Source organism: Lagopus muta, chromosome 10 (assembly GCF_023343835.1).
Source record: "Lagopus muta isolate bLagMut1 chromosome 10, bLagMut1 primary, whole genome shotgun sequence".
Taxonomy (NCBI): domain Eukaryota; kingdom Metazoa; phylum Chordata; class Aves; order Galliformes; family Phasianidae; genus Lagopus; species Lagopus muta.
The window spans coordinates 19,151,466-19,179,366 of NC_064442.1; the positions used below are offsets into that span (position 1 = coordinate 19,151,466).

Sequence of the window (27,901 nt, forward strand, 5' to 3'; positions counted from 1 at the left end):
AGTGGAAACTCACACAATTTTCAGTCTTATAAGCTGGGAAGATTTATTGCTGCCTAAGATGATTTAAAACATGAACTGAGCTCCACAGCAAGTTGCTAAGATGGAGGCTATTGTGTTTTGTGAAATGAATAGATGAAGAAGCATGCTTCAGGCTGGTTGGCTTTGCAGAACTCAAAAGCAGGTTTCTCCTACCACTTCCTTAGCCTAGCTGTGGCACTAGAAATTACAATTCCTTGTGAAATGGGAGAGGGGGTGGGGGATTTAAGGGGGACTCTATAGAAAGCTGCTATTACAGAGTTTTCTTAGCATTATTCAAGCCTCAAACTCATCAAGCTTTATCAATACACATTAAAAGACATATATGGGACAGCAAGAACTCAAGATAGTTAACAAGCTGTGGGCTGCTCTCTACCATAGCACGTGCTACATGGCCAGCTCACCCTGCGAGACGACAGAGACGTGACAGCCTCAGAGAAAGGACAGCGGGTTCAGGACCGCAAAAAAAAGTTCGTTTCTTTGTAAACAGCTGCAGTTTTCCCGGTCTAAAGGAATGTCATAACATAATCTAAGAGGGAAAAAAAGAGCAGCAGGATAGCAGAGGCAGACAGAAAGCAGTTTCTGTATTCCGTTGTGAGATATCTCCAATTCCCGCATTGGGAACGAGACCATTCGGTTGCCTCCACAAAGCGCAAACTGTCAGCCTAATCTTCTGGGTAGGATGGCTGTCAGTTCTTCAGGCTATTAAGTTATTATCCAGAAGGGATTTGCTCACAGACGAGCAAACCAAAACAGAAGACTCAGACAGGTAAGAGACACCTATCCATTGGGAACATGAGCTGCTCTAAATAGGCTTTAAAGGAGTAACATAGGAAATGCCAAGAGAAAATGGAGATGACCTCACAGTGATCTGTGCTTCCGTGCCAGTCGTGCCAACTGCTTTATTTGCATGAGCGGTCTGGATTTCTGAACCAGAAATTGAAGAGACATCTAGCAAAGACTTAGAATACCTCCTCCATCTTTAGAAGATAGGGATTTAATGTGAAACATAATGATTAAGGAAGCACAAGTCTAAGGTATTTACCTTTCCATACCTATCCTACAACCTGTGCTTTCTGCACCTCAAAGCCCTCCGTTTTCTCAGCCCTCCGCAGCTCAAGCTGCCTGCTGCCATTGCTTCCCCACAGCCACCAACCTCGCCCAGCTCCAGAGGCTGCTCAGCCCCCCCTCCTTCTGCAAGGACGCACTCCGAAACAACACTGGAAGGAGCTGCTGGCTGCGGTCTGTGCAAGCGCTGCTGACAGATGAGGGGAAGTTTCTGGGGGCTGAGAATGAGGAGCCGATGACCAACAGCTCCGTGACAGCATTTCAAAGAACTGCTCCCACACTCGGGCTCCGACTCATTAGGAACTGAGGTTTCTGAACAACTGGAAGCCTGTACAAGAATGAGGGGTCTGATTCAATCGAAACAGCACTCGGAACGGGCACCAGGAATAGAGATTAAAGACTCCTCTGACACTTCAGCATGAGAGCAGAGAGGGGAACACGTGTCCCAGGATCACGTGGCTTTTGGGGGAAGAGAAGCTGATTCATAAAATCTCATCTTACAGGGGGGCAAGGGGCAGCCATATGGAAAACAAAGCTAGAAAAATGAAAATTAGTACAAGTGAAATAGGATGGAAAGCCAAAACTGAGGCGTGTGTGTGTTCCTCCATCAACACTGGAAGTTAAGATGATGGAGAAACTCTTTAAGCACCTGCTTTCTAAGCAACAATGCGGGGGCAGCACACATTGAAACCACAGGGAAGGGCAGAGGGGTCAACAGGACACTCGGTGTCCAAGCACTGAACCTCTGCAAGATCCAAGCTCAACGTGTCATGAAGAAGGGATTCAGAAATCCAAGCTCAAACCAGCATGGCTTCAGCCGCACCAGCAGCGACAGCAGCAGAGCTGTGCTCACCAGGGGGTTGGACAAGCAGGAAGCACGGAATTAAACTGAGCCTCCACACAAACCACTGAGCGTTGTGTCAACATGCAACACCAGGACCAGTTCTTAAACATCATAAAGCAACTCCTCCCCAGCAACACGCAGGAAGGGTGGCGGTGCCTCATTTTATCTCCAACAGCAAGAAGCTGAGTATGAGCCACCACAATGAGATCGGACCACGCTGTGGGACAGGAGAATCCAAGGCACCGTATCGTGCCAGAGCAGGATGGGGACATGCCCTGCATAGCTTCCTGCTCAAAGCTGTGCTGGGTACCTGAATCCTTCACCAAAAGTCTGCAGGGAGCAAAGCTGTCACGAGATAAAAGGAAAAATTCTTCAAAAACTTAAGTAACTGGTTAAAAAAATGCACGTAAGAACCAGGGAAGAAGGGCATCATCTTTGTAGCAGAGGGACTCACAGCTGCTTTCTGCTCTGCTCCACTCTACTGAACGGTGCAAGGAAGGCAATACTGAGATGACAACATTTGCCACTCTGAATAATTTAACATTATCAGTAAATAAGGGCAGTGACTCTAAGGAATTGCAGCAAAACCTCAAGACACAAGTAGGTGATAGAATCAAAGCACAGGACATCAGAAATGATGAACTCCAAAGAAAATCACCAGAAAGAGCTGAAGCCAGCGCCCAGGAACAGGACTTCAGCAGTGTATTCCCCCAGAAAGGAGTCTCCTGAAATTATCAATACCATGGAAAGAGTGAAGAAGCAATTTGTTCCAGATCTACTCCTTGCTATTTTTTTTTTCCTTTTGACATCCCTGTTGTTTTCTGTCCCTTCCCTGTATGTGGGCTACACAAGAAGTAGTCTCCAGGCTTAGTGTCCTCTGAGCACCACAATGATTCAAGTGAGTGGGCAGATCCCCGGCAGGGCACAAGATTTAACTCTTATTAAGCCCAGCTCAGGAAGGTCACAGAATGTTGGAATGAGAAAAACAGAGCAATATTTCCTCAAAATTGCCATATTTGTGTGCTCCTATCCTTGGCACCTGCTGCTGCTTTCCAGTAAGCAGAATTCTGGGCCAGATGGATCACCTGAAGGCCCTCTGTATGGCATTATAGAGGAGTTCACATGCAACCTGAAACACGTGGCAGTTGGTTGCTTCCGAAGAAGCGGCAATTCAAGAGACACCCACCAAAAAAAGGGCAATGAGTCTAAGACAGCCACAGGTTATGCTGTCCTCAGCCTCACCAGCTAACGGCTCCCCTTGTAATGCTCTCTGAACCCGTCATCTGGATCAGCCTTACCAGAACATTTTCCAGCAGCAACTTCAGCTTGAAAAGTTGAATTGGTGGCAGTACAGAGAATTGGAGCAGCACAGAAACTCCCATGGAAGAGAAATACAGGTGGGATGGAGCAAGGCAAGGCCACGCGCTTCAGGCTCCTCAAAAAGCTGTCTGAATAGCTGGAAGGTCTTTAATGCAATGGAACAAGAGATTGGATATTAGCTTTCTGCTGCGACCTGCAAGCCACCACCCTGATGGAGTGGTGAAAGACAAAGGCACAAAGGAACTCTGTGTGACACCGTGTGGCATCCCCAGGAGACCTGCTTGGGTCAGTCACATTCTGGGGTTCGTTTAAGCAAACATGTGCACGGCAGAGATAGGCAGCTAACCTGGAAAACAGCAACTGTGGGGCTTGGGAAGAAGAAGCCAAGAGCAAAGCACACTCTGAAAGCACCAGAGAAGAGAAGAGGTGGTGTTGGCACAAAAACAGATGGGTTCATGCTGGCTGCAAGTAAGGTTGCGATAAGAACCTGAAGCAAGTTCTCACCCATCAGCGTAACAGTAGCTTTCCAGGCAGAGCAGCATGGCAAGCAACCCCAGTCTAAAGCAGCGTGGATTTCAGGCAAGCAGCTGGAAATACACTTCTAGGGATTCCTATTGAGCTTCTGCAGGCCTTCACAACCCAGCAGCTCCTCCCCAAAAAAAAGAGCAACAGGAAAAGGCAGTAAAGGACGCTTCAATGAGTCCAGAAAATGGAATTTCATGGCAGACAGCACTGGAAGAAACATTCGTATCTGAACGGAGAATAGCTACTTAGGCAAGGCATAAGTGGAAGGCAGCGATTTTATCGAGCCCATAGTTTAGTATTTCACTGGAGTCAGCAGGATTTTTGCCAAAAGCTTTCTGTATCACCCATACCAGGGTACCACTACACTTCTAGCAGCAACTTCACCAAGAACAGACATCCCTGGCTATTTCTCACCAGCCAAGCTTTCTAAGCACACTTTGTTTTTATGAGCTTTGCTAAGACAGAATGACCTTTTCTAAGCACAACACATTTGAGATCTTTTGCCAACAGGTTGCACCTTTCCTGGGGTCACCCCTCCTGCACAACACTGCTTGACAATACTTATAATTAGTAGCATTTCTAGAGGACCCCCAGCTATTTGCATGCAGGACACCACAGCAAATCCATCCACAACACCCAGACCCTCAGAACAACATCAGTGTTCCGCTCCCAGGAGAGCCTCGCCACCAAAACACCACATCCAGCGAGAACCCCTCTGCACGAAGACGATCTCTCCCTGCTCACCACTCAAAGCAGCTCTTTGTATTTTCGGAATGTTTCTGTGGGAAAGTGCCGCTAATATTTGATAAGAGCTGCTACATGGGAACAAAGCTCCCTCTTCTCCGCTCGCCCACCAGCCTCGGCAGGCAGCCGGGGGTACCGACAGGGGATTACAATAAAAAAAACAACTTCGGCCGCTACAGAGATGGGAGATCGATGCAAATCGAAGGCAGCAGCTGGGGCACCGAGCGCTGAAGGACTCGGGGAGTGGCAGCCGGCTGCCCGTACGCGATAGGTCACCGATAACAAAATAAATCAGGCCCGAGCGCACACCGGCGGCACCGGAGGACTGGTGGGAAGCTGAGGACGAGGACGGTGCTCCTGGAGCGGAGAGCAGCGCTACGGCCGGGCGCCGGGCCGCGCGCCCGCAAAGCCCACCGCCTCCCGGGGAAGAGGAGGCAGGAGCTCGGCGCTGCGGGGCCCGGGTGGAAGCCGGCCCGCCGGCCAGCCCCGCGCCCACACCGCGCCGAGCACGGCCGATTCCCCGGGCACCGGGGGACACAAAGGAGCCGGAGCCCCGCACGCAGCCCGGGCACGGCTCGGAACGCCGCTCCGCCGGGAAACGCGGCACGGCCCCACCCGCGACAAGCCCTCTTTACAACGGAGCCCCAGGGGCAGCCGCTCGCGGGCCCCGCACCCGGTGAGGCGGCTCCGGGTACGGACGCTCGCTCCCGCCCGCACTCAGGGCGGCTCCGCGAACGAGCCCTCGTTCGCGAAGAGGCCAGGCGCGGCACGGCCGAGCCCCGAGGCCCCGAACCCCCCGGCCCCGGGCCCTACCTGGCTGCGCCGGGCTGAGCTGGGCTGGGCCGGCCAGGCCCCGCCGCTGCTCCTCCCTCCGCCGCGCTCGACGGGGAGAGCGCCGACCCGGAAGCGCTCGGGGAAGCCCCGCCCCTCCCCAGGCACCGCCCTATGGCGAAGAAGCGGCGGCACCGCCCCGCAGCACTTCCGGGTGGCGGCGGTGGCGGGCTCGCCCTAGCAACCGCGTTCGGTTGCCATGCGGAAGCCGGGCCGGTGTCGGGGCGGCGTGTGGGCGGGGAGGACGAAACGGCCGCGGAACGGCACAAACTAACCGTACAACAAAGCCGGCACCACGTTAACATTCACCGTTTGCTTTTGTAAAGTACGAGGCCCCCAGGGCCGCCTGTGCCGGGGCTCCCCGCCCTCGCAGAGAACAACTTCGCAGCTCTCACCCCGTACCTCCCTTTCCAGTTTACAGCCGCTCCCCGTCCCGCACTGTCCTGCCCGTGTCACGGCCCGCCCCGGCCTTCCGCAGCGACTCTGGGCAGCGCCGGGCTGCTGCGCGGCCCCGCTGTGGGGCACTTGTCACAGCGCGGCCGCCGCCGGGGGCGCGGCGGCCCCATTCCACGCACCGGCTGTGACAATGCGGCTTTGTGCAGCGCGCAGCGCACAATCGTGCCGCTGTCGGGCGTCGCTCAGCGCCGCGCCAGGAGCCGCCACCCGAAGGGCCTCACGGGTCGCCAGCCCCAGTCAGCAATGGGGCAAGTGGGCAACGACGAGGAGCGGAGGGGCGTCCTGCAGGCTGTGCGCTAACCGCCAGCTCCTCACGCACCACTGGCACTCGGCAGGAGGCTGCGTCCCGTCCTCCTTTCTCCTGCTGGAAGCAGCCTCAGCATCGGCTCGGTGTGCAGCAGCAATGTGCAGGCCCACCAGCTTCAGATGGACAGAAATGGGTACGTTCGTTACTCAGAAATGAGTTTGTTTTTTAAAGGAAAGCAGAAAAACACCAGGAAAGGGGGTATGCAGAGAGCTTGGCCGCAACAGTCCTTACCCAAGGCCCCAGCACCATCAAATCCCCACTATCACATATTCCCTGAATGCTGCTTTGCTACGTGCCCAAAAACCTCTTCACAGCACCAACACCTTTCTGATGTAAAAAAAAAAAAAGAAAAAAAAAAAAGGGCAAAACGTGCACTGCCGGGTTACCGGCACAGCCCAGCCCTTGGTAGCTGGAAGCGCTGCTGACATCTATTGTCAGCGTGGGGAATTTATTCTTTTCGTCTTTGTGGATGTTTGCAAGAGCTCTAACGAACTGAGACAAATAAATTAGGCAATGCTGCCACGGTAGTTGGTTTAACTTCTGTTAGCAGTTCTCTGCTTGTTCCTATTTTATTAAAAACATTTTAAAATCTACTTACAGAGAGCACTCAAGACCACTGGGTTTTGTGTTTCCTTCTTCGCCCCCCACAATTAAAGAAGCTGCAGTGTTCACACGGGCCTCACCGAGGGTACTATCATCAAATCACCAGACTTGCAAGAAATGAGGGGGCCTGAGGAACCTGGAACTCCAAAGCAGAACACTACATTAAGGTCGCAGTAGCAATAATAACAGAGGTGAAGTTCTCCAGAACGCACCACTCGCTCTGTGCCCACAAGTCCCAGGGCACGGGGAACTCCGTGACACGGTGTGCTATCACCGTGCTTCAGAAACGTCTTAGTTTCACCCCAATTTTACCACATCTTCCCCCACAGCCTCTCAAACGTCTACTTTTAGTCCTGCTCAAAAGCTGAACTGAAGCCCAGTTTTTTTAAGATCACGCCCGCTGTTTTCCACGCGACGAGCCGCGTTCCGCAGGGCAGCAGGCGAGAAAGGGCTCAGCGAGACTGTGAGAGCAAACAGATCTCTTGCAGGAAAGCAACCTGAGGACCTCAGCCAGCCCCGCGCTGCCTTTTCTTGCCCTGCCCGCTGCTCCCTGCCGCTTCTCCGTCGGGATCGCAGTACTGCTGCGCCGCAGGAACTCCTCGATGCCCTCCTGCCAGGCGGGAACGGGCCTCACACACACCGGGTTTCCCCTGATGCGCCGGGCAGGTCGCGGCGGCGAGCGGGCCGTGTTGAGCCTGCCTGAGCTCAGCACCTACCACGGTGCGCGGCGGGCCAACACTGCGGTGAGCGACAGACGGTGAGCAGCGGGCCCTGACGCAAGTCCCCACCTCGGCCCTCACCTTTACGGTACACGCCGCAAACACCGTTCCCTTTAATGCGCGCCATCCCGCGCCAGCAGCACTACCGACACACGTCCACCAATGGGAGCGCGAGTTACCTCAGCACCGACCCACCAACCCGCCAATGGGAGAGCGAGTTACCTCAGCGCTCGCTCCTCCCCTCACCGAGTTTCGCCTTAGCCCCGCGCTGAGGGGCCGTTCAGCCGCAGCCTGGAGCTGGGTACCGCCCGGACCGCGCTTGTAGCTGATGGCCGCTCTCCTGCCCAGCTCCGCGTCCCCCTTCTCGGAATCTCGTGCAGTTTCCCGTCTCTTATCGCAGTTTCCCGCGGCCGGTCGCTCGGCCCCCTCGCCCTCTGTGATGGCCGGGGTCATGCAGCCCTCATCCTGCTGCTGCTCGGCTCCTCGCGGTCCTCGTAGCGCGGCCGTATCGGGGGCGGCACCAGACTTTCCTGCTCTGCCAGCTTTTTCTCCGTCACTTAGTATTAAAAAAGGATGCGTGTATGCGATGTTTGTGTATAGGGTAGGTGCGTACAGGCTGCGTTTTTCGTAACAAAGCCCTGAGAGGGTGACCTGTCCCAGAGCCCGGCTGAGGCAAAACGCGATAAGCTCTCGGAGGAGAACGCCGCTCGGTTCTTCGACCCGCGGAACGGGAGCGCCGGGGCCGCGTTTCCGGGGGACGGCGGTGCGCCGCCATTTCCCGTCCCCACGCGAAGATGGCGGTGCCCGGCGCGTTGCTGGGCTGGTGCGTGCGGCGCCTGCGCGGCGACTTCGGGCTGGACGTGGGCGAGGAGGTCGTGCGGTGAGCCTGCCCGCCGCCACGGGCCGCCCTGCATCGCGCTGCCGCTGGGCTCCCCCGTTCCGCTCCCGTTTCCCCAACCCGGTCCCTCGGTCCTCCTCACGTCCTCCCCGTGCCTCGTACCTCCTGAGGGTTTCCCTTCCCCTCACGGCCCTCCCCAGGTCCCCCACCTGTCCCTCGGTTCTCCTCGACTCCTGGTTCGCATCCTCTACGTGAGCAAATGGGAAATCCTTCTTTCGGACCCGTCTGTTACCCAGCACGACAGCTGCCGTTAGGAAGCTGTTTAGGGAACCCAGCAGCTGTCCCCTTTCTCTGGCTTTGGGGGACTTGCTCCCCAAATGGCTCCGTGGCACCTCTGTGCCTCGGATTGCCCTTGATTTTGGCACTGAGAGGGGTGTGTGTTTAGCTGTGTGCTCTGTGTGGTTAAGCAGGAGCTTCTCATTGTTTTAGGTTTAGGCTTTTTTACTTTATGTGAGCGCAAACAACAACCCACTGATTATTTATTATTATTATGGGGCAACGGGAATGTCGCTTAGCCCAGAATGGAGGAAGAAAGGCAGTTTGTTTTCCTTTATTATTAATTTAACTGAGAACGCCACAAGACTTTTCCCAATGCATCTGTTCAAGCATTTATGTTAGAAAACCTCCTTTCCCTTCCTATAAACTCCACAAAAACCTGGTATGAAGAGGGGAGATGAGTTCTGCTAGTTCCTTGTGTGTGTGATCGGGCTGTTGGAGTCCTGACAACAAAAGCCCCCATACCCACTTCTCTCCATCCCACCGTCCTGCAGCTACATCCTGTCGATAACAAACGAGGATGAGATCCGTGAGTACGTGGTCGATCTCCTCCAAGGCACCGAGGGGAAGAAGGGGAGGTTTGTGGAAGAGCTGCTGTCGCGCTGGCAGCAGTCCTCGCAGTCACCTGCTGAGCCCTTACCGGCCTATCGGAAAAAGGATGGTGAGTGGTACGGGGAGGGAGGAGTCGAAGTGTTAAGTATCTTGATTATTCTGATTATAGTCTTGGTTATTCTGCTTGTAGAAAATCATTTACCATTAATGCCTATGGGTGGTCCTATTTCTGTACGTTGCGACGTAGCCAATTTCCATTCCCTAAGTGGATGCAGGAGTTGAGGGGTGTCCCATTGCCACTTGCTCTGAGCCTTTGTGCTTACATGTTCTTGCAGAGACATCAGAGGCACCTCGGCCTGGAGACCAAGCAAAGAAGGGGAAACGCAAAGGAAGGAATAAACAGGAAACACCTGCATATGTGGAGCCCAGCACACATGTGGAGGAAGTAAAAACCCCCCTCGACCTAGCCAAGGTGGGTGCATCTGATACATGAGCACTGACTGCATGGCTGCCTGTCGTGGTGGCTGTTTCTGTGTTGCCACTCCTTTTGAAGCTGAATGCAGGTTTGAGCAGGCAGTACTCGCTCTGTGTGTATATAGGAGTCTTTTCCTGCCATGGGGCGAATAATATTCTTGGGAATGGTGGGAGTGAAGTTTTGAAGCTTGTGGCATTAAGGAATGTGTGCAAAATGTTGCTTCTTGCTATGTTTGAAACTTGGCGATCACAATGAATAAAGCCTTCATGGAAAACTGGAATATTTCAGGCTCATGTTGCTCCAGAGAGGAGGCCTTCAATGTTAGAGCTCTACTGAAAGAAGCTGCAGAATATGAGAATAGAAACACTAAAAACCAGGATATCCTGTCTCAAAGCAGCGCAAGGCCAGCAAGCATTCATTACCTTTCTTTCTGATAGCTAATTAATACATTTTGTAGCAGACTTGTTTTCCATTCAATAGAACTGTTTGTCAAATTTGATGACCTGTGCTATCAAATATTGTTGTAGTTACCCAGACTGAATTTCTGAATTTTATTTCTGCTGAGTGTGCTATGCAGGACAGGTGTGTGGAATTGTGCTGCACTTAACTGGCTTTGTTAGATCTGCAATGGATTCCTTTGTGCTACAAACACTGAGCATGGTGCACATCCCCAGAGCTAATTTCTGTGATTTGTCCACGTGTCACCTTGTGAAGCCGTGGAGGATCATACGAATCTTAAAAGTTAGGGCTGCACCTGAATAAATGGTGGAACTTAATTATGTTTTTAAACTGAGGGTTCTGTAGTAGGGAAAGTGCAAACGCTTAAAATATTTGTAAGGATTTACAAAACAAACCTTTTTGGAACTATGGGGTGGATGATGTTCCATTGCCTGGCTTGGATCAGGAATGGTGTGGTGAGCAGGACCAGGGAAGTCATCCTGCCCTGCACTGCACTGGTGAGGCCTCACCTTGGCTTCTGTTTTGTTTTGGGCACCTCAGTACAGAAAGGACAGTGGAAGTGCTGCAGCAGGTCCAAAGAAGGGCAACAGGGCTGGTGAAGGGCTTGGAGAATATGGCCTGTGAGGAGAAGGAACTGGAGCTGTTAGTTGGGGAAGAGGAGGCTGAGGGGAGACCTTATTGCTCTCTTCCAGTAGCTGAAAAGTGATTGCAGAAGAGCCGGGTTGGTTTCTTCTCACTGATGACAGGTGACAGGACGTGGGGAAATGGCCTCGAGTTGTACCAAGGTAAGATTAGGTTGGATATCAGGAGACACTTCTTTACAGACAGGGTTGTGAAGCACTGGAATGGGCTCCAGAGGGAGGCAGCTGAGTCACCATCCCTGGATGTGTTTAAAAACCATTTGGATGTGGTGCTCAGGGACGTGATTTAGCAGAGGGCTGTTAGTTAGGGTGTGTGGTCAGGTCGTGGTTGGACTCTATGATCTTTAAGGTCTTGTCCAACCTGAGTGATTCTATGGTTCTATGATTTCCTTCTAGTTCTCTCTCAACCTATTGGAAATACTGAGAAACTTCTGCCGAGGTGTTGGGATCACTGTATCTGTTTTTGTTTCTGCTGAACAGTGGAGTTTGAATCTGGTAGTGGCAACGAAGCCAATTGGGCAGAGCTGAGAGGACTAGAAATGCTTTATCTTCTCATTGTGAAGCTATGTGGCTTGGTTTATGTAGCTAGTATGTAGCTAGTAGCTTGGTTTAGAGCAAAGCACAGGGTAAGCTGGTGAAAACAGCCAAGCAAGAGGTATGCTGCAGTGTGTCACTACTGCTGGGAAACCCAGTGTGTGAGCTACGTGTCCATCCTTGAGCATGCAGCAGCTGGAGAGGCAAGTTGTTGCTCAGTGGTGAATTAAAACAGGCCTTGTGGGGAATGGTTTCCTCTTTTCTACCGGTCAGGGAGCCTCTGCAGAGAACAGGCAAAGAGATACTGTTCTTGAGCTGCAAGAGGAGTGTTAAGCGTCACGATTATGGCAAGCCCAGAGTGTGTTTATATGTGAATGATGCTTGCTGACATCAAGATATTAAGTCCTACCTTTTCTTGGTCATGGCTAGTGTGCAATTCTTACTTGAAACAAGTCTCACCCAGTGTCATGAGATGGGTTTGTGTTTGGAGTCTGTTGTGCTTACGTGAATGTGCAGAACATGGAAAACCTCTGCACACGTGCAGGACTGACAGCACATCTGCCATCTAGACCAAGTGATTTCAGCTTGCAGAGGCAGCAAAGAGATCAAATGGGCCTGCAGCATCCTCATGTCCTTGCTCTGGTGAGATGCCTCGGATTGTTTATGGTAGGCCTAAGGTTCTCCTTCAGTTGTCTTGGTTTGGACCTGGGGAAATTTCATTCTGATTAGGCAGAATAGAGATTATCTGAATCTTCATAGCCTGGTCAAGTATCAGTGCTTTCTCTTTGCTGCTAGTATTACAGTGTGAACACAGTTTCTTTATTTTTCTTCTCAGGCACAGGAGAACAGCACTGCAAGCAGCAGCAATTCCTGTAAGAGAAAGACCAAATATGTCAGCCTGTACACCAAAGAAGGGCAAGACAGGCTGGCTGTCCTGATCCCTGGCCGTCATGCCTGCGAGTGCTTGGGCCAGAAACACAGGCTCATCAACAACTGCTTGGTCTGCGGGCGCATTGTGTGTGAGCAGGAAGGCTCTGGACCCTGCTTGTTTTGTGGTTCACTGGTTAGTAATGAGGTGGTTTTTTTTATTTGCCATTCTTACGTAGAATCATATTTTGCTCAGGGCTTTAAATGTGCTGATTTAGCTTCTTGTCTTGGATCAAAGCTCCCTAAGCAAAATGCCCCAAGAGCCAGAACTGTGCAGGAAAGAGCCTGTGGCATCTGCTGCCAGGGGAAGAACTTTACTGGCTTCAAGTCACTTTTGTGTTTTTATGAAGAGAGCAGAGAAGTTTCCTTTGTAATTTGCATCGCTTTGGAGCTTACCTGATTTATGAGCAACTCTTAGGGCTGTCCCTGCATTGCACCAGTGTCCAAAACATGTGCCAGGCTTCAGCCTTTTCCTGGCACAGCCCAGCTTGGCCTGTAAGTGGGAGGAGAGAAGCCACCTTTTGGAGAAAGGGGCAAGCTAAAGAGTGTAGATTCAGTGAAGTTAACCTCAGCAGAGAGAGGATATTGGTTGGATGTAGACAAGGTTTGGAATCAGGTTGGCTGCAGTTTTCAAAGACTTTTTTATCTCCATATGATCAACCCAGAAAAGGACTGTGAGTTAAGCCTTGTTCATCTGCTCAGGAAGCTTCTGAGTGTGTCTTGTCCTCTGAGAGCACTCAGCCGTGTGTCTGCCCGCAGAACCAGGCTGTACAACTTGCACAGGTGGTTGTTAGTTAAGAGCAAGCTGTCAGGGTTCTCCCTATGTAAACAGCACGGAAGGAGCAAAGGCATGGGCTATCGTGGTCATTTTAAGCAGCTTGCCTTGAGCTGCTGTCCCAAGCTCTGAAGCTGGTTGACCACACGATGTCCTTCTCAGCTTTTGTTTCACTTAGGTGTGCACTAAAGAAGAGCAGGACATTCTTCAGCGGGACTCAAACAAGAGCCAGAAGCTGCTGAAGAAGCTCATGGCAGGTTAGTATCATCTCATATCTTAAAGTAATAAACCCATCCCATTTTCTTTGCCTCACTGTGTGCTTGCTTTGTAGAAGCAAGATGTGTGTGCATATCTGTATATGTTGTATATGTTGTTTAAATCATGATTATGACGAATTGTTGGCGAAGTCAAAGGGAAACTCTTATGAGCTGGTGCCTGAACATTTCTCTGAGATGCAAACTGCCAGGGCAGTTTATGAATTGCTGTAGCTTCAAATTTCCCTGTGACACTTGCCCTCATTGCTGCATGGTGTCTGTGGTGGGCATTACAGGGGTGGCTGGGAAGCCAGCATGCTGTATGCCCTCAGCAAGCGTTTCTGGACATGGGGTGGTGATAAGTGCGAGTGTCAAATGGCAGCGTGCGATGTCCTGTCCTCACCCAGAGGCCCTGGGGCCGCTTGTCAGGCATTCCTGAATCGATTCTGAACTGGATCAGCACAGCAGTCCTTGAAAATCGGGTTAAGTCCTGGGTGGAATGTGTGCTGTGGAAGATGGAGTGCTGCTATCTGATTTACCGGGGCGAGAGAGGTGTTGGTTAAAGTTTTCTAATGGCTTCTCTCATCTAACACTTATCTTGGGAGCTAAAAATAAGAACGGAGACAAGGAAAGCGCAAGGAAATAATAGCCAGCCTCCCAGTGAAGACCTCTGCATTATGGGGATGTTTGTCTGAGTTGAGTTGAAATGTAGCCAAGGTCATGGTGTTCTTGGTTGGAAAATAAACTTTGCTGAGGAACCAGGGAAGTATTTACTGTGGGTCTTGGTGTCAACATCTGATTAGAGCTGCTGATGTGCAGGAGGTCCTGCAAGTCGTCAGGAACAATAGCTGGTCAGAGTCAGCCTGTTTATAATCTTCCTGTAGAGATCCTGTTGTACTTCAGGATCCCCTTTTCTTACCCGTTTTATTGGGCTCCACTTCTGTCTCTGCTAGGTCTCCCTTTGTGCATCCAGTAGGTGAAGGCTGAAATGTGGATGGCTGTTTGTCTCAGGAGGGGAAAAAATGTGGATTGGCTGCTACAGGGAAATAAAGGCTTTTTTGTTTCCCTGAAATAAAGGCATTATGCTGTGTGTTGTCCTCTGTGAAATACATTGGCCCGTTCCATTGTTGCTGTGAGGCAAACATTTTCTCCTTTTGTTTGGTTGGTTGGGTTTTGGCCTCTAGCCAGAAATGGTAAGAAATAAGAGATTATTGCTGGGAATATATTTCTGTTTCTCTCTCTCTCTCTAACAACAGCTGGTCTCACAAACCTGCTGAGGTGTGTTGTGGGAAGATTTCGTTTGTGAGAAGCTTGTAGAGCAGCAGGCACAAGGCTTGCTCTGTGCATAGCTAGCAATTGTTGTCCGTGTATTGTGACTAGAGGCTCTCTGTAGTGCTAACAGCGCTTAGGAGATAATTTGGCTTTTAGGAGGACCCTCGAGGCCTGCACTGACAATGGGTTTGGATTGCTCAAGCGATTGCAAAAGCCCAAGGAAAATCAAAGACCAAGACTTTGTCTCTTAAACACTGCCTAGACATTGTCACTCAGTTTTAAATGCTTTCTCGGACTGGGAGGGGGAGCTTTGCAAAAGAGGCTGGAGGAAAGGTCAGAAGTTGGTTTAGACAGATGGTGATGTTGATGCAAGGTATTTCTTTTCACTCCTTGAATGGCATTTATTTTAGGGGCATCTCTGCAGCCAGCCCCACCGAGACCGGCCTTTAAACAGCCAGGCTTTCCCTGAAGCTGTGATTTATTTTCTATCTCAGGTGCTGAAAGTTCAGGGAATTTGGATGCCGTAAGCAAAGACCTACTGCCTCGGCAAGAAGCTAGACTGAAAGCAGGCCTGGAGATGGCCGTGAGACACAAAGACAAGTTGCTAGAGTTTGACAGGACCAGGTAAGTCCCAGCTGTGAGCACTGAAGTTTGGTGTTCTCGTTCACTAGCACAAGAACGAACTCCTGCAGTGTTCTGTTGGGATGTCTTTGCTTTGTGTCTGAGAGCAGAAGGGAGCAGGAAGAGAGGCAGGCTTGGGGCACACGGTGCTGCTCTGGGCCGATCTTTTACCACTGTGGTCCTTTGTCACCAGCGTGCGTCGCACCCAGGTCATTGACGACGAGTCGGATTATTTTGCGACGGACTCCAACCAGTGGCTCTCCAAGCAAGAGAGGGAGGCCCTACAGAAGAGAGAGCAGGAGCTGCAGGAGCTGCGCCATGCCTCCCGCCTTGCCAAAAAAGTCACCATCGACTTTGCTGGAAGGCAGATCCTGGAGGAGGACAGTGGGATGGCTGAGTACCACAGCAAGTAAGTGAGGGCAGGGAGGTGAAAATGCTGCTGGTGAAGAGTAGCTACTGAAAGAGTAAGTGTGAGGAAAGCTGTGCAAGCCATTCTCTTGAAGGGCACCTTGGTTTGTAGGATGCAGTTCCACATCCTTTCCTTCCTTCAGGGTCTTTTTGGCTTGTGGCATATAATCTTTCAGCACAGACCTGCTGAGATCGCTGCCTAAGCCTGACCATGTGAGACTTGCAGAGCTAACACATCTTTTAGACATAAATCTTCCCTGCACATTTGTTGCAGAAGGACTATCTCACCAGAACCAATTAATCTCGGCTTCCAACCTGGAAGAGTTTCTGTGGTAGATGAGAATAACCATTGAAATTAAAGCAAAGAAATCCTCTAGTTTAGGGAAAGTGGTTAAAAAAACAGACGTGAGTTAGAGGTGTTTTTGCAGGGATTTTGCCAGGGGGAAGGAGGGAATTCTCATGCCTCTCATTTGTCCTTGCAGACTGGATGAAACTATTGAAGCCATTAATTGTGGCACACTGAACAAGCCAGCTGCCAACCCAGAAGCAAAGACAACTCCGGGTTCTGGTGTGTTAGTGAATCCCCATCTTCTTCAGCCTGCTCCTTTGGTCAGTATGGGTTGAATTTTGTTGAATGAGTTGAACTCATTTAGAGCAGAATTCTGGCTAACTGTGGGTGAGCCATGCTTAAGAATTGTGAATTCTAGTGTCCCTGTAGGAGTGCCTCATTCCTCCCCTGTCTCAGAGATTCTCGTTTGCCATCTGAGTTAGAGAAGATTTGCCAGTTCCCTGCTCTCAGGAGTTTTGGTTTATTTGGGTTGCAGTCTCCTGCCACCTCTTCAGGATTTGGAAGAATTTCTGAGAGTCAGCCTAAGGCTGTGTTGTTTTTCAGCTCTATTAATGAAGCCTTTTCTGCCAGCTTTCCTGATCTCGATGGGTGTAATCTCCAGCGTCTAATTCTACTTTAATCATGATACGACTGGTGTGTGCTAAGCATTCTGGAAGCAGGATGATTACCAGTTTTGAGTGTTGACAGCTGTGAACATGCTTTGAAAATTATATTTCCCTATGAATACTTTAAAACACCAGCCTGCAGTTTTATTCTTTAAATCTGTAGTTTAGCTGTGATGCACAGAAAGGAAGCGCTACGCAGAGTGGATCCGCTCTGCCTTCCCTGCTGCCGGCACACAGTGTGCAAGTGCAGCGTTCTCTTTGCAGGGAAGGAGGAATGATCCCAGCAAGAGTAACGTAACGCTATCTTTAAGTGAAGGAAAGCTTCAAGTAGGTTTTACAGTTATATATATTGCTACTAGAGAAGTGCTAACCCTTTTCTTGTTTCTTTTGAACGCTGAAGTGGGTGGACCAAACTGGCTTGCTACCACACAGGGGAGCCACCCCTTCCATTGGTGCTGGAGAGGAGCTTGGCTCAGAGCGGAACAGACTGCGGATTCAGGACCGGGAGTTACAGGAGATCTCAGATGATGGTTGGTGCCTCAGCATGCACCAGCCTTGGGCTTCCTTGCTCGTAAGAGGAATCAAAAGGTAAAGAGTGAAATGTTGGAGAAGCCCAGTGAATCCGTCTCTCATGAAAATAGCTAAGTGGAAGGTTCAAGCTATGGAGAGATGCTGACATTTCTGCGGTGCAGTCAGGGCGTACCTTTCTGGAACACGAAAGGTAAATGGGCTGAAAATGTTCTTCTGTTTTTTTTTGTCTGTGATAAAGAAGCCAATAGCGGTCACAGACTTTGTTTAAACTAAGCCAAACCAAAAAACACCCACCCCATACCTTGCACACACCTTTCCCCTCTGGCCTAGGAATTGGGTTCCAAAGAGAAGCTGCTTCAGCCCAGCACTCCTGGCATGTTAATTCATCTTTCCTGCCGTTAATATAGAACAAGGAATCATCTTTAGCCTTTATTCTTTCCTTCAAAGAATGCTTCATGTTAGAGAGCAAAGCTTTCTCTTCTCCCAGTCTGAAGATGCCATAAATCTCAGTGTTCCCTGATTCTGCATTCTGAATTGCCTCTGATTCTGCATTGAGGTGATCTGGGCTGCTTTGGTACAGGTGCAGCATTGGTGCTTGGTGCCCGCACTGAGATCCATGGCTGAGGACTGCCCTGTGCAGCTGTCTGGTCATTTGTTACTCTCTAGATCGCATGCTCAACTTTGGAGCTTATGAGTGAATTATTCAGGCAGATTGTCCTGCACACTTCCAACATACTGTTGTTTTTACAGGAGATTGATGTCCTTTTGTGCTGTTACTCTGTAGGAGTGAGGACACGCTTTGCTTGTGGCATTATTTCTTGCCCTTCTCAGCTTTTCTCTAGTTCTGACATGCTGCTTGAGGTTTATGTAGTCAGGGCAAAGTTTAGTGACAGGAATTACCTAGAAAAACGTTAGATTGAAAGTCTGTCTGTGTGGGAATTCTCTTGAAATCTAAGTCCTAAATTCTCCTTTGTTCTCCTAGGGTGGAGGGCAGGACCTGGTACACATCTCATAGAGGGCGGCTGTGGATTGCAGCTACTGCCAAAAGACCTTCTCCTCAGGAGATCTCTGAACTGGAGACCACCTATAGAATGCTGCTTCACAAAGGTGAGCTTCCCTCCTTGGATCTTTGTGCGTTGAGCCACATAATGAGCAGTGTCAGAAAGCCCTTTCTGCTGAGCAGTTATTACTGCTTCACTTTTTTACTTTCTGTTCTTGAAATTCTCTTCATCCTTTGTGCATTTCATCAGCTGAATTGGTATGGTGGCAGGCTTTCACTCCGTCCTTAGGCTGCTCAGATACTTCAAGCACAAACACGAGAGAATTGTGCCTGACTTCCCTGATCAGTTTTGATAGCAAGGGACTTCATTTTATTCTGGGCTCAAGCAACGAGATAGCAAGTGTGTGTGTGTGTGTGTGTGTGTGAAGCTGCTTGTGCTGCTGTCTGTTCACAGGGATGTTAAAGGCTTTTTGTGTATTCTGACCTTGTGGGAATCAAGAAGGAAAACGTGCAGTTTGCCACACAAATGTTCTCTCATGTGGGCAGGTGAATGCTAGTGGCTGCACTACACACACATCTGTGCAGTGTTTCTGCACGCCGCTCAGCTGAAATGGCACGTGCAGGAATGTCATGCAGGTGAGGATGTGTGGGGAGAGCAATGCACAACCTTTACCATTTTCAGCACGCACACAGTTTATGCCAGTGTGCTCTTTCCCTACCAAACATGGAAAAAAAGAACTTCAGAATGTTAAACTCGCTTGATGTTTTCTTCTGCCTTAAAAAGTGCAGGTGTGTCAAGAGAGGGAGGGGTACCTGGGGATTGAGAGATCCCAGCAATGTGTGTGGAGTTGTGTGCCCCTTAAAATATATTTCTTTTGGTGCAGATGTGGCATTCCCAAATGATTATCCCTCAGGGTGCCTCCTGGGCTGTGTGGACGTAACTGATTGTTTATCACAAGAGCAATTTAATGAGCAGGTGAGTGCAGTAAAACCTTTACAAGCCTCTGTTTTCTGGAAAGCTTTTTCCAAGTGGTGTAACTCACTTTTCTGACATGCTCTTGAAAAGATGGTGAATGAAAAAATTCAAGTGTGATGAGAGGAGGCACTTCTACCATGCAGTTCTGTATGGCTAAGCAAGATAGTATGTTTCATCAGTGGTGGGCTGTAAGGATTCAGTCTACGGTCAGCCTCTCTGGCACTTTTGAAACTAGTTTCTCATATACCATGAAACTCTTTTCAGTGAGGACTCGTAGCTGCTCAATTAAACTATCACAGGCTTGAAAGATCATGCTGACATGGCTCCTGGCAGCTGTTGCTTTCCCTGTGTGGACCAGTGTGCAACAGAACATTGTGGGTGTTGTATTGCTGGCTTTTGTCCTCATTTGGCAAACTCAGGGACTTAATCTCACCTGAATATGACTTATTCTAAAGCACTGATTGTTTCTCTTAAACACAAGATGCTGACAGAATTGCTCAATGTTGTGCCCAGCCAGGCAGTACACCTACACTGGTCTTTCCATCTCAGAGAGGACTTTACCTAGAGTAAAGCATTCTTGACTAATCTGATAGCCCTCTGTGATCAAATGGTCAGAGCCTTTCATTCAGCAGGGCTGTCACTGGAGCCTCCTGCAGTGTGTGTGTGTCCAAAACATGTCTGCGTGGAGCTGGTGGGGTTGAAAACGGGCGGGACTGTTGCACCCAAAATGGAATGGGAATGGTTGGCCATCGTCTCTCTGGAGACTGAATGCAGGTGTTGGCACTCAAGATTTTTTCCTCAAACTTCTCCTATTTAATGAGGTTGGACTAGAGACCTCCTGAAGTCTGATTCTGTTCAGCGATGCTGTGTCAGACTCCGTGCCCCAGATGTGGAGCAGCTGCTTTTCTCAGGGTGTGTTTTATTCATCTACCAAGCATGCACTTAGTGCTAAGCACAGTAGGCTCGTCCTCGGTGTTGTCTGTTCATTCCACTGCCCCATGTACGGCCGGGTTTGGTCGAATGGGAGCTGGCAGACCCCAACATGTTCACTTGATAGTGAGCAAGACAGAGACTTTTGAGACGGAGGACAAGAATGCAGCAGACTGATGAGTGCCTTCTAGCCACAAAGAGTTGGAGAGGCATCAGTGGCTGATGGCAGTTTCTCATAAAGTGTTTTTCTGGCCTTCCCACACCCCTGAGGTTTTCAGCAAGCAGAAGTTACGAGAGAGATGTCTGGAAACCACAGATAAAGAGAGTGCCTCTGCTTATTTTCAGTCAGGGTCAGTCCTCTCAGGAAGGGGAAAAGGTTAGACTGTGAGCAGCAGAGGGAGCTTTGGGACAAGAATACAGCAGTCTGCAGGCACTTTTGGCCTTTGTGTAGGAGCAAACCTTGGCAGAGCAGAGGAAGAAATTCTGGGGTCAGTGTAGGATTTTATTTTTTTTTCTCTCTATCATCATCATCCACAATTTCTCCTCTTCCACTGTGGGCATGTTCTTTAGGTGCTGGTAAAATGGCTGCAACAGCTTCTTAAAATCTTGAAATCAAGATGCTGGTAAATAGTATTTTTAATCTTTCCACAGAGAAAGAAAGTTAGTAGTAAAGAATAGTCTCTGTAAATTCCTCTCAGTTTGCTGGAGAAACACCAGGAAGAGAGTAGCATATTCCAGGAATGCTGTTATCATACCTATAGGCAAGAGATTTTCTTCTCAAAAGCCATAGCAGATATGGGCTTATATCTCTCCGGCTTTTGCTGCTCCCACATCACAAAATTGTTACAATTCCTAATTTGTTATCTTCTTACAGTGTTTTTCTCAGTCTTTTTACCCAGGCTCAGTGTATGCAGTGTTCGTTTCTCTAGCTTGTAAGATTGAACTCAGAGATCTGAGCATCCTTCTGAAGTTGGTTGATGAGAAAATGTGTGTGGTTTTGGACTAGAATGAGCCGCAAGTGCATCTGGAAGAAGCTGAGATTAATTTAATTGCAAATGCTAGCAAGACAAAAACATGTGTAGTGCCAGCTCAGAAATCCAGCTTGGATCTCGCTGGGAGCAGGAAATCCCTGTTGATCGCACTGGTGATTCAGCCCGGGTTTATCAGCAAGCAGCCCCAAAGCCACTTGTCAGCAGTGTAATCCAGCGATTACTTGGTGTACAAGGTCTCCTCCTAGCTTCAGGGGGAGCAGGAAAGGCCGATGTTATTATCTCCCCACTTAAAGCACGCAGAAAGCACTGGCAATTTTCTGAAGAGCTGCAGTGTGTTACCAGGTGAGGCAACGCGATGCTGCCGCAGAGACCTCGGGGATGAAAGCACTGCTGGGCTCCTCAGGCACTGTGCTCAGGCTCATGCCTCTCCTCTTTTATTTCCTCTCCCCAACTTTTATTGGAAGCTTCTGTGTTTTCCACAAGAAGTAATTCCACAAGCACAGAGCAAGCTGTGTCTGTGGGTTGTCCCCACCAGCTGAAGATGAAATAGTTCCCTGTGGTGCTCACTGCTGTTTGATGCTGATCCTGCCTTTTCCAGCAGCTGCTGGAGTTGGTTTTGACTCTTGTGACCATCCTTTCCACTAGACAAGGGAGGCTCTTGCTGATCCATCCATCCTGAGCATATATATTTTTTGATATATATATATATTTTCCATCTGTGCAAGCGATTGCCTTATTGTTTGGGACTGGTTACTTACTCATGTTATTACCGGGCACACAGGTCTGGCCTTGCATAACCCCTTCACAGGGGTCAGCCCTGCAGTGTTCAGTGTTTGAAGGTGGCTTGGTTTGCTGAAGTGGTTTGCAGGTCTGCAGGGCTGTGCAAGAAGTGATGACAGGACAAGATCTTGCACGCAGTAGCTGGCAGAGAGCAGAGGAGGATGTTTGCTGAGGAGAGATGTCCTTGTGATTAAAGTCAGCGTCACGTCAGATGACATCGCCCTAATCCCAGCTATGCTGCTCGTGGTATGGACTAGTTCAGTAAGTTCCTCTGGGTCTCTTTCCCATGCAGGAAATAAGGCAGCACTTGCCTCTCAGAGATGATGTATACTAATTTCATTGCTATGCTCTTTCGATAGAAGCCGCTCAAGGAGCTGCATTACTGTCAGGTAGGAAAGTCCACCCGAGGCACTTGGTGTAGCTTGCTTTGCTCCCAGGGGAGTGAGGCAAAAGCTGCTTTCTGAATTCAGCCCGCTGCCTAGGGCTGGTGCCAGCAGATCCCTCTGTGTGGCTCTTACATCTCAGTATTTCTAGCGGCGCTTCAGGCATCCTGCGCCTCCTTGGAGCGCCTTCTGGACTCATTTCCTCCTGCTGATGGCAGCCACCCAAAAAGCACTGGTTTGGATCAGAATGATCCCTTTGTTATGTTTTTCGGTGCTAGAGGTGACCTGGAAACTTTTCCCCTGTCAAGATCTGAGTGTTGATGACTGCTTTTCCTTGCTGCGGGCTGACGTCACCGACACCTCGAGCAGAGCAAGGAGCTGCCTTTCTTTTCCTGCATTAGGTGTTGGTGACTTCAGCACTGGTAACTGAGGAAACGTGGGATGGTGCAGGCAGGGCTTGGCAGGAGCCTAAAGCAAGCAGAGAACTATTTACATTTATGCTGTTTTAATGTGTTCTGAAGTCCATGTTCATTTTGCTAATGACTTTGATCAGAGAGACTGTTACTTTAACTGGAAAAGGAACATTTCCGCTGCTGCTATTTTGGTAGTTGATAGGTGTGTTTGGACTTATTTTAAATGCAAGCACACACAGATACTGATACCTAGCAGTAGCTATAATCTTGGATTGAAATATCAGATAATTATGTTTGACGGGAGTAAAGTGTTTATTTTTCATTTCTAGGTGATCGCTTGGTGTCCTAAATCTGCACGAGGGAACGTGTCTAAGCTATTTCTGTGCCACGAGATTGCAGCTATCATTTAAATAGGTTTCTTTTTTCCCCCTCAGGAAATTCACGTTTAATCTCTTGTCCTCCTCTTTCCTCCCCAGTGGAAATAACAGCAAAAAAAAAAAGAGAATTGGGCGCTAAGCATACAAGACGTGATTTAATTTATCCTGTAGGAATGAAGAAGGGAGGTAGAAAATTTGCGTGTAGAATCCAGAGAGCCTTTTCAGGTTATCTGCAAGGAAAGGAACAATAACACACGAGTGGTATTTTCCCAAGAAATAACGTAATGAGAGGGAGGAACATAAACACATACGTTGAAATGTACTTTGAAGAACATTATGAACATACAGACATTTAAATATGACTTTCCATGAGGACCTCCATAAAGGTTTCCTAGCACAAGCTGCAGGTGAGGCAAAAGCTCTTTTTTGCAGTGGCGTAGCTGTCTGGTGCACGTAGCCAGGAGACTCCTCTGCTCACTCCCACCAAAGAGATGCTTCTGGTTCCCAAGGCTTGGTTATCACACCTCTACAGATGGATGAATTTAGCAAGGTTTTGGGTTTTGGGGACTAGATCAGGTTAGTGCAAAAGGAAAGATGTCTAGGTGGCTGTTAGTGACTGCAACCAACAGGAAGGCCTTTGAACTTTACAGGTCTCTGAGTTCTCCTAAGCTGAATTTGTTATTCACACGGAGCCTGATGCAAGATCCAATGGCCTGAGGTGTTAGTCTGGTCTGCAGGGACCTACAGGTGATGCGTGTCTTTATTCAGTTCCTCGCTGTACTTCCTTAGACACAAAGCACCTCTGGTTCTTGGTTGTAGAAGCAGAGTAGGCACGCAGCTGGTTTGGATTATCGACGGTCAGAGATGGGGGAGTTTTTCTGTATGTGAAGTGCTTTGGTTTTCATCAGAAGCTGTTCTAATGCTCCAGCTGCCTTGCATAAGCCAGCAGGTTTACCGAGGCCACTGCTCACTGTTAAGATGAAGGAGAGATTGTCACTTGATGATGATTAATTTAGGAATGCATTAACATGCCAAAGAAATCGAATGATAGAGGCTAGCTTGCCCTGTCTTCTGGTTTCATAGACCCTAGGGAAAAAACGAAGCCAAGGCTGAAGTATATGACTTAATTAATGATGACTGTGGACTTAGCCTCTGCTACCATTTCAACAAACTAGTCAGCGATCTGGGAATTTGTTTCTTTCCGATGCGGTCACTGTTACTTGCCTTCTTCTTGGCGCTTGGGTTTTATTAATCCTGAAACTGAGGGTTAGGTAACACCGACCTCAAGCCAGGTGCCCTGGTTTCCCAGCTGTGGCTCAGCTGGGTTGAGCCATGGCCATGCATTTGTGTGGTGATCCTAAACAGTGGGGGCACCAGCAGCTACAGAATGCAGCTGAGGGCCCTTGCTTCACTTGCTTCAGCTTTCAGCGGCACAGCATCAATTTCACAGCCCTGAACAGGCCGGCCCCTCAGCTGCAAATCCTGGCTTTGAGAAATAGCCTAATGCCTCAGTGACCAGATCAATAGTGCCAGCAGCCCGCTGGCCGTGTTGTGCCTCTCGGGGAGCAGCAGCGAGGGTCACAGCAGGGAGTGGTGGCTGCTGGAAGAAAGCAGGGCAGGGATGTGGGTGTCTGATCTGCACTGAGCTGCATTCACCAAAGTTAGGTTTAATCTTCCTCACGTGCTGCACCAGTCTTTAAATCAGAGTTTCAAAGGAAGAAGCAAGGACTTTATGGAGCTGATTGAAAATGCCTGGCTGCGTCTAGCAGGGTTCAGGTGCTCTGAGCAGAAGCAGGTGCCCTGTTTTCTCCTCATCCCCTCATTGCCTCTCTCCTCCCCACTGCCGTGCCTCCTCCTGACAGCTCAAGCAGTGGGGCTGCATTGCAGCTGAGGTTAGCCCTGCCTCCACGCTCCCTTGGCACTGGAGTATGAGATGGTTCTTTCAGCTGAGCCTTTTACACTACTGAGTATTTTTCCAAGTCCACCCAGTTTCCCCTGATGCTTGTCAGGCATTCTGTAAACATCTCAGGTCCTTCATGCTGCTTGTGGGTTTACCAGGGGTGGGATCTGAGCCACAGAAGGGTATTGGTGGCTGTGGGTCCTGTGTCACAGGCTGGTTTTGGGAGAGAAGAGGGGATGTGACGTGCCCTGCCTCCACTGCCATGGTTCAGTGATTCAAAATCAAGTGCACCAGAATGAACTTAAGTATTACACCTACATTTCAAAGTCCTGTTGTTGCTTACTACGTTTAATTGCTTCCCCTGCCCCTTGAGTCAAAGTACAGCTCGTGGTGCAGAACCACAGCTTGAGGCACGGAACGCCCATGGAGGACTCAGACCGTCCAGGGAAGATCCCGTGGTGATACCAGCCCGCTGCCTGTGTGTCTGGTGGCCTGCTGGCCAAGCAAGTGAGGGGCAGAACAGGCAACAACTGGCAGGCATGATTGTGGGAAGAAGGGGAAAGGAAGGCAGGCTGGCTAGCAAAATTCCTTGTGCATTCTCATAGAAGGAGCCAATGCCAGCACATTATCTGCCAGCAGCAGATGTAAGCTCTCAAAAACAGCAGGGAGGATGTTGACTGCAACAATGCATCAAGGCTGCGGTTTGTAACCTCAATAGTAAGGCAGTTAACTTTTTTTTTTAACAAAGACATTTTGATTGCCAAATCCATAACCATTAGCAGCTGTGGTTTTGAGCTGTTCCTTCCTCACACGTTGCAGTCTAGACCTGACAGGCTTTCAAACAAAAGTTTGGCTGATGGCTTTTGTTTTTGTTTTTTGCCAAACTGCTTTTTTCTTTTGCCTCTTGTGTCGATTCGCATTGAGCGTGGCTGCGGATCTCTTTTCTAAGCCAGCCTTCCTGGAGCGGCTCCTCTGTGCCGACGACGTGGTGGTCTTTGACTGAGGGCTGCAAGTAGAGTTTCTTGGTTGCCTGTTCACTGCAGCACTGGATGTTTCTGCCTCAGGCTAGAAAATTTGGCATTTCTAGAACTTTGGATCTGCTCTGGGATTTCTGTTTAGGAAAATGTTTGTCATGAGCCAGAAGCCTGTTTGGCCTGTGCTGAGGGGCAGGGAATGGGTCCTTAAAAGAAGGCTAAACACTTGCTCAGAGTTGGAAGCATGATGTGAGACCATGTCGGGAGGGAGATCAAGACTCAGTGTGAAGCTCTTGGTGTTCTGTGAGCACTTTGTGAGGCCAGCAGCCAAGAAGAGATCACACAGCAGCCCAAACCTGCATTGCCTGGCTCAGGCGATTGCTCCCGTTGCCAGTCGGTGCCGTCTTTGCTGTGCAAACGTGCCCTGGAGCACTTCAGAACGAAGGCTGGGCTGGGAAGATTGGCTTGATAATCCCCAAAAGCAAACGTCCGTGTAACGAGGCAGTGGAGACTACTGCTGTCAGAACAACAGATGGGGAAAAGATGCTTCAGCATGCCCGTCCTTGGAAAAGCTGTGAGGAAGGAAGGGCACTGCTTGGACACGGAGGCTGTCTGACTGAAGCCTCATCCTGCATGCAGCGAGAAAGAAGGGATTTTTCTTCTTGCTGTTAACTAACTCCTACCTGCTGGACCATCACAGAACCATTAGCTGGTCCTTTTTGTCTGCAGTTGTACCTGAGCCTCTCTTTTGCAGGAGCAGGAGCCTGGGTTATTGCCAGCGGTGTGCAGACTGCATTCGGTGGCCTGGCAGTGGCACGGCCTGCTCTGCATCTTCACCCTCATTTTAGAGAGCTCCATTTCTCCTGAATCCCACGTGCACATGGGACTGGTGTCTGCACTGCAAGTGCTGCCATGGACGTCCCCATTTGGCTGCTGCAGCCCCATTGGTTGCCAGAAACTACTGACTTTCTTTTCTCTTTTTGCAAACCGCTAAAGAAACATTTTCTAGCTGGATGGTGAGCAATTTCCCTCAGGAGAGGAGGAGAAAATGGCTGTTTAGTAGTTAATTACCTGTTATGTTAGTCTGACAGCTATGAAGCTTATGAGGCATGAAAGAAGAGCGGATCTGCCTTTCCCACAAATCACAAGGAAAACCGAAGGAAGTAAGTTGTGTGGAGGCCAGACACGCTCACGAGCCTCCCCACGCCTTCCCCTCTCCCAGGCGCGCTGTCCTGGGCAGCACTTCACCTCCTTTGCCTCCCGCTTCCCTTGCTTGCCTGCAGCCAGGCTGCTGCTCCCAGCTCTTGGAGCCTGGTGCATGTTTCTGCCTGCTGGGGACGGCTGATTTATGGGCCTGCTTACAGCAGCCCCGCTCTTTCAGAGGGACACCATCTCTGCCAAGACTTTTTTTTTTCCCTGAATGTGTTTTACGGTGAGGAATAACTGAGTGCTTTTGCCAACACATGGGCTCTGCTTGCTTTTATTCTTTCCAGACAGCTTTGCTTTCCAGAGCTGCCTCTTTTATTTTGAAGCTCTTCGAGAGCAGCGGGGAGGTGAAGGCCGAGCTGCGAGCTGGTGTCCTGGTCCGGCGCTGGGCTCCGAGGAGGCACACTAGGAAAATGATCCGACCCTTTTCATCGCTGACCCCACACAACGCCTCCCCCCCAGCACGACCTCCGCGCAGAGCTCTGGCCAGATTCCCTGCCCCGGGGCCCCCGGCAGCCCTAAGATGGAGCGGACGGCGGCCGCCCCGGCAGGACTACAGGTTCCAGCGTGCAATTCTCTGCTGAAGCTGGGCTGCCTGCGGGGACGAGTGGAGGAGAGCGGGCTGCATTGCAGGGCTCTGGGTTTCAGGCAGGCAGGGGAAAAAGGGAAAACAAACGCCGGGGCAATTTCCACTCGGTATTTTTAGCCTTCGATCTCTTGTTTATTTCCTCCAGCTTGTGTGTCTGGAGGCCTTAATAAGACTGCAAGAGGAGCTTGAAAGGTCACCAGCAAAGCTGCTGGGGAATGATTTTGCTCTGTGCTTTGTGCCGCACAGAACCTGTGCTCCATGGCACGTGGCCTTTGTTCCTCCACTGGGTCCTCCAGAGCACAGCTCATCTACTTAGCGATGGTTTTGCACGTTTTCCTTTGGTTGTTTCTG

At 49.9% G+C, this 27,901-nt stretch overlaps 2 protein-coding genes across 8 annotated transcripts in view; one reads left to right on the forward strand and one right to left on the reverse strand.

Moving 5' to 3' along the window:
* CSNK1G1 (casein kinase 1 gamma 1) overlaps positions 1–7,529 on the reverse strand; it is an 89,572-nt gene extending 82,043 nt beyond the window's left edge. For 2 of the 5 annotated variants that reach the window (XM_048956357.1, XM_048956362.1), the window contains exon 1: positions 5,351–5,482. The gene's annotated coding sequence lies outside the window, so the exon portion shown is untranslated. Of the gene's footprint in view, positions 1–5,350; positions 5,483–6,729; positions 6,877–7,231 lie in introns of those variants that run through there. The other 3 variants (XM_048956360.1, XM_048956359.1, XM_048956358.1) reach the window with 3 other exon arrangements.
* Positions 7,530–7,753: 224 nt separating this feature from the next.
* Positions 7,754–27,901, forward strand: part of TRIP4 (thyroid hormone receptor interactor 4) — a 29,039-nt gene continuing 8,891 nt past the window's right edge. Inside the window, exons 1-12 of one of the 3 annotated variants that reach the window (XM_048956349.1) lie at positions 7,754–8,333; positions 9,122–9,288; positions 9,515–9,651; positions 12,124–12,351; positions 13,169–13,247; positions 15,011–15,140; positions 15,331–15,546; positions 16,028–16,154; positions 16,900–17,087; positions 18,013–18,137; positions 18,915–19,006; positions 22,834–27,442. In XM_048956349.1, the coding sequence (XP_048812306.1) occupies positions 8,248–8,333; positions 9,122–9,288; positions 9,515–9,651; positions 12,124–12,351; positions 13,169–13,247; positions 15,011–15,140; positions 15,331–15,546; positions 16,028–16,154; positions 16,900–17,087; positions 18,013–18,137; positions 18,915–19,006; positions 22,834–22,914 (1,656 nt within the window). In that variant the 5' untranslated portion in view covers positions 7,754–8,247 and the 3' untranslated portion in view covers positions 22,915–27,442. Of the gene's footprint in view, positions 8,334–9,121; positions 9,289–9,514; positions 9,652–12,123; positions 12,352–13,168; positions 13,248–15,010; positions 15,141–15,330; positions 15,547–16,027; positions 16,155–16,899; positions 17,088–18,012; positions 18,138–18,914; positions 19,007–22,833; positions 27,443–27,901 lie in introns of those variants that run through there. The other 2 variants (XM_048956350.1, XM_048956348.1) reach the window with 2 other exon arrangements.